General features: G+C 60.6%; 1 protein-coding gene across 1 annotated transcript; it reads right to left on the bottom strand.

Moving 5' to 3' along the window:
* Window positions 1-3,033: 3,033 nt before the first annotated feature.
* POU4F2 (POU class 4 homeobox 2) lies at window positions 3,034-4,723 on the bottom strand. The gene is made up of 2 exons (XM_054295792.1): window positions 4,421-4,723; window positions 3,034-3,975 (listed from the first exon to the last, which is right to left on the bottom strand). Exons 1-2 carry the CDS (start codon window positions 4,721-4,723, stop codon window positions 3,034-3,036), a joined length of 1,245 nt encoding a protein of 414 aa, XP_054151767.1.
* Between the last annotated feature and the right edge of the window lie 567 nt (window positions 4,724-5,290).

The raw sequence follows: 5,290 nt of genomic DNA, 5'->3' as shown, positions 1-5,290 counted from the left end.
CATTAGAGCTCGTCAGCTTATTGTCTCCCAAAACAAAGCCCGCCGGTGCCTCAGCCCTGCTCGGCCCGGGCAGCGGAGGGGCTGCCCTGGCACCCGGCCCGGTTCTCCCGCATCCCGGGCACCTCCGCACCCCCACACACCCTCGGCCCCCCGGCTCTTCCCTGCCTTTTCGTTTGTTAATCATCTGCGAGTGCGGCACCGGCAGGTACCGGGAGAAGTCGGCTAATTGCCCCGGGTTTTTAATTTGGCAAACTAGAGAGCGATCCATCTCCAGGCAGTAAAAGGTAAAAAATAAAACCCACCGCGTTTGCTTTCTAAGCAGCTTCCTATTATCACATCGCCACTTAATTTTATTTCCATTCTCTCCAAGTTAAATAGAAAGCCGAGCTCACAGGGGAGCTGCCATGTGCCTACAGACTGGGGATGTCAAGCAGAGAGACTCACGGTGCAAAGTTAATTTCAATTCCCGAGGAGGATTTCACATTCTCGCTCGCTCTGACCCACAGTAATTAGCTGAGATAACTAATGATTACTTACTTATTCCTTGTAATTATCTGGATTTAATAATTCGCTGTGTAATTTATTAATTCGTCCGTAATAGCCTTTAAGTGAATGGCTCATTTAAGAGGGCGCAGCGGCGGTGCAGGGGCTGCTCTCGCCGCCTTCGCCTGCTCTGGGTCTGGGGGGGCTCTGCAGCTTTGGGGGCCCTGCCCAGCCGGGCTGCCTGACCCCGCTGCCCTGGGAGCCGCTCCCTGCTCCTGCTCCCTCCCTCCCCTCTCGAAGGAGCCCCGGGCCCGCGGGGCAGGGGACACTTCCCGCGGGGGGGGTCGGGGACAGCGCCACCCCCTCCCAAAGAGCTGGGAGCCTCGGCGGCGGATGGAGGAGCAGGGATGGCTGAGCCGTGACCCTGCGGGGCCGCCACGGCAGCGACAGCGACAAGGGCTGGCAGGGCCGCGGGAGGGCGCGGACAGCGGCGCGGACACAGAGCCCCTGCCCGCCGGACCCCGGGCCCTGCCTGCGCGCCCGCGGAGCCCACGGCACCCTCGGCGTGCCCGGGCGGCTTTGAAGCTGCAGCTGGAGCTGGTGGCTGGGCGGAAATATGAATATTTAATCGCGGCTCGTGTATGATCTCCCTCCCCCCCCTCGCCCGACGCCGTCGGGTTTTTTTCTCCCCGGCTTTTGTGAGCGCCGCGCGGGGAAATTACTTTTCCCTTTTCGAATTTGGGGGTTGTTTTCGCGTCTCAGCCTGTGGGGCTCCCCCCTTGCCGGGGTTGGGGGGCACAGAGCAGCTCGGGGAGCGGGGACACCCCAGGGCCCAGTGTCCCCTCCCCGGAGCTGTCCCCGGAGCTGTCCCCGGTGCTGGCCCGGCGCTCCCGGGGCCGCTGCCCCTGCCCGGAGGCGGCGCGGAGCTCGGGGGCAGAGGCTGGCGGGGGAAAAACAAGAAGCAGCAAACGCGCTTTGCCAATAAAACGTAAAAAATCCTGTTTTCTTTTTTTTTAATGAAAGACGATTTTAACAACATTTAAAAATAACTTATTACATTACTAGAATAAATAAGCCTCCTATTAACAAAACAAAAACAACAAAATGAAAAAAACCAAACAAAACCCAACGAAATCGCGTCATGTACAGAACTTAAGACTTCAAACAGTCTCGGATAGAATAGCGATACAGCGAAATCTGTAAGAATATATCTATATGTGCGTCAACGCCAATGAAATATTTACAATACATACAGGTACCCAACCGAGTACCCTCAGTTTATTGTTGTTGTTCCAAAAAGAAGTGTACCAAATCGGTTGTGAATTTACAAGCAGTGCAGCCTCGCTCGCTCGCTTCCCTTCCCTACAAATTTTAATTCGGCTTTTCTACAAACAGACTTCCAAAAAGGGACTTTCCTCCGTGGAAAAGTATTGCAATTAAAGGTAATAAATAACCGAACAAATAAATAATTAAATAAATAAGCAATCGGATAATTAAATAAATAACCGAGCCGGTCGGAATACCGTCGCGATACACCTTTGAAATCGAGAAAGACGGATATTGTGCTGGCAAGAAACCCGAAGCGACAATCCCACCCCCACCCTCCCCACCCACCCCCCAGCGCTGTCACCTACGCGGCCACGTCCTTTCTCACTTCGGGAGCAGCGTGTGCTGGGGACAATATGGGAATCCCCATTAAATATGTAACGCGGTAAACAAATACCTCGGACAGTGAATCAGGCTACACAAATAACGTAAGACATCTACTATAGGGTGCCGACGCCGTACGAATAAGAATACTCGCCAGAGAAATACCTTAGGTTCAGGTGACAATTTACAAATGGCCAAAAGGGACATTCAGAAGAAGAAAAGCTCACGTTCATAAATCCTACCAACACAAAATATTTGATTCTCACTAACAATTTTTTTTTACTTTTATCAAGACTTAGATTAAAGAGGTGTAATTAATTAGAATGAGCACAAAATGAAGTTGCTAGAGAGATAAATTAATAATTTACAAGGGGTTGTTTGGCAGTAATCTAATAATAGCTTTTGAAGACCAGTGAACACAGCAGGATCAGCTCTTTCCCTAAGCGTTATAACGTCAGAGAAGGAAAAGGATAATAACCACAGTAAAAATATATATATATTTATATATTTATAATACGCAGTGTAAATGCAGAAAAACCTGCCATCTGTTTAATCATTATTATTATTATTATTATTTAAATCAAAATATTTTTAGACGTCTCTCGCGGTGCGAAGCCTCAACTCTAGATTCAAGTTTGGGTCCCGAGAAAGCCATGGCATCGTGGCCACCCCGCTGCCACCCGGGCGAGGTCTGTTAGCAATAAAAACCAGCGGTACTTGCCGGGGCGGGTCCGGGCGCGGCTCCGCGGGGAACTTCCCCCGAAAGTTGGGCGCGGGGCGGGCGGCGGGGTGGGCTGGGGTCGTTTGGGGTCGTTTTCCTCCTTTCCTTTTTGTTGTTCCGGTTGTTTGTGGGGTTTTCTGTGGGCGGCGGCGGCGCTGGCGCTGCGGGTGCCGCCGGGCTCAGATGCCCGCCGAGTACTTCATGCGCTTCTGCTTCTGGCGCTGGTTGCAGAACCAGACGCGGACCACGTTCTTCTTGAGGTCCAGCTTCTCGGCGATGGCGGCGATCTTCTCGGAGGAGGGCCGGGGCTGCAGGGCGAAATAGGCCTCCAGCGAGCGCTTCTCGGGGGCGGCGATGGAGGTCCGCTTGCGCTTCTTCTCCGCGCCGCTGAAGAGCTCGGGCTTGGCCAGCTTCTCGCGGTGGGACTTCTCGGCCTCCTCCAGCCACGCCTGCAGGATGGGTTTGAGGGCGATCATGTTGTTGTGGGAGAGGGTGAGCGACTCGAAGCGGCAGATGGTGCTCTGGCTGAGGGAGCCCACCCCCGGGATCTTCAGGTTGGCCAGCGCCGAGCCCACGTCGGCCTGGGTCACCCCCAGCTTGATGCGGCGCTGCTTGAAGCGCTCGGCGAAGGCCTCCAAGTCGCGGGGGTCGGCGTCCACGTCGCTCATGCAGCCCATGTGCGCCGGCAGCCCGTGGGCGTGGGCCATGCCCAGCGCCGCCGGGTGCATGGGGTTCATGCCGGCCATGTGCGGAGCGTGGCCCGGCGTGGAGACCACGGCGCCGTCGGGGGCCGCCATGGCCCCCAGCGCCAGCCCCGGCGTCAGGTGCTCCAAGAGTTCCCCCTCCAGCGCCTGGTGCGGCTGGTGGTGGTGGTGATGGTGGTGGTGATGGTGGTGGTGCGTGCCCGACAGGGCGGACGGGTGGGAGATGGGCACGGAGGAGGAGGAGGCGGCCGAGGTGCAGGGGATGGTGTTCATGGTGTGGTACGTGGCGTCCGGCTTGAAGGGGCTGTGGTGCGGCGGGTGGTGGTGGTGGCTCTTGCTCGGGGAGACGATGTCCACCGCTGCCAGGGCTTCGGCGCGGGCCAGCAGGCTCTCGTCCAGACCGCCGAATATATTGCTCTGCAATTGCAAATAGAAGGCACACATAACGCTCAGCAGGGAATTCGCCTCCCCGCGCACTCCGCCGTGCCACTAAAACCTTCCCAGCATGTTAAAAGAGAAATCCTGGAGAAGGGAGGGGGGGTGGGGTGGTGGGGGGGAGGAGAGCGCAGGAGAAGAGGGAGCTAGCGGGGCGAGGGAGCGGGCGCGGCGCGCAGCCGCTCGCACAGAGGAGCCGCGGCGGGCGGACGGGCGGACGGACGGACGGACACACGCACCAGCCGCACGCAGCATCCCAGGTCATAAAAATTAATACGAGCGGCAAGAGCCGCCGCATGCATAAGTTGGGCGAGCGCCCGGCGGCGCCGGGTGATTTGCTGCACGGCCATGAAAAAATCATCAGGCGGATCCGGGGGGCCGCCGAGGGGCTCCCCTTAAAGCGGGGCGGCGGGCGGCGGGCACCTACCGGAGGGGCGGGCAGGCAGGCCCGCCGCATCGCCTCCGCGCCGCCGCCGCTGCCGCCGGGGCCGGAGCCCGAGCTGGAGCCGGAGCCGCCGCTGCCGCCGGGGCCGGAGCCGGAGCCGCGTCCGGCGGAGCCGCCGCCGCCGGTGCTGCTGGGGGAGCTGGCGGCGGGGGCGGCGGCGCCGGCGGAGGGACAGGGCGAGGCGGTGTGCAGGGCCGAGTACTTGGTTTCGTGGAGGCCGCCGCCGCTGCCGCCGCCGTGGGGGAGGCCGAAAGGCTGCTTGCTGCTGCTCAGAGACATCATCATGGTGCTCGCCGCCGCCGCGGCCCGGCCCGCCGGCCGCCGGCCGCCGGAGGAGGGCAGGGGCGCGGGGCCGGGGGCCCGGACCCCCCGGAAAAGCCGCAGGAGCCCCGCGCCCCCACCTCCCGAAAAATTAAAAAAAGAAAAATTCCCACTCGTCCCCCAGCCGGCTGCCCGAGCCCCGCTGGGGACGAGAGGGAGCGGCGGCTCCGGCGAGCCGGGGATGCGCGGGATGCACGGGATGCGCGGGATGCCGCCCGCCCGCCCGCCCTCCGCCCGGGCGCTCGCCGCTGTCCGCCGCCGCCTCCGCTCCGGCGCCGGCCCTCGCCTCTCGCGAAGTGCCCTCCGCGCCGCCGCGCCGGTGGGTTTTACTCTCTCCCCTCCCTCCCCTCCCCTCTCGCCTGTCACTACAGCCCAACTCCTCGGGAAGGGCCCTCCGCGCCTGCCTCCTCGGCCCCGGCCCCCTCCTCCGCCGCTCCCTGCCCGCCCCCCGCCGCTCCCACGCCCACGCGTGCTCCCGCACTCACCGCCGCGCCGCTCCCCGTCGCCTCCCGGAAAGGGGAGGGAAAAAGC

This window comes from Melozone crissalis, unplaced genomic scaffold, assembly GCF_028551555.1.
Source record: "Melozone crissalis strain CALT ecotype California unplaced genomic scaffold, PUWL_Pcris_2 ptg000006l_1, whole genome shotgun sequence".
Lineage (NCBI taxonomy): Eukaryota > Metazoa > Chordata > Aves > Passeriformes > Passerellidae > Melozone > Melozone crissalis.
This window is presented reverse-complemented; position numbering and strand designations above follow the sequence as displayed.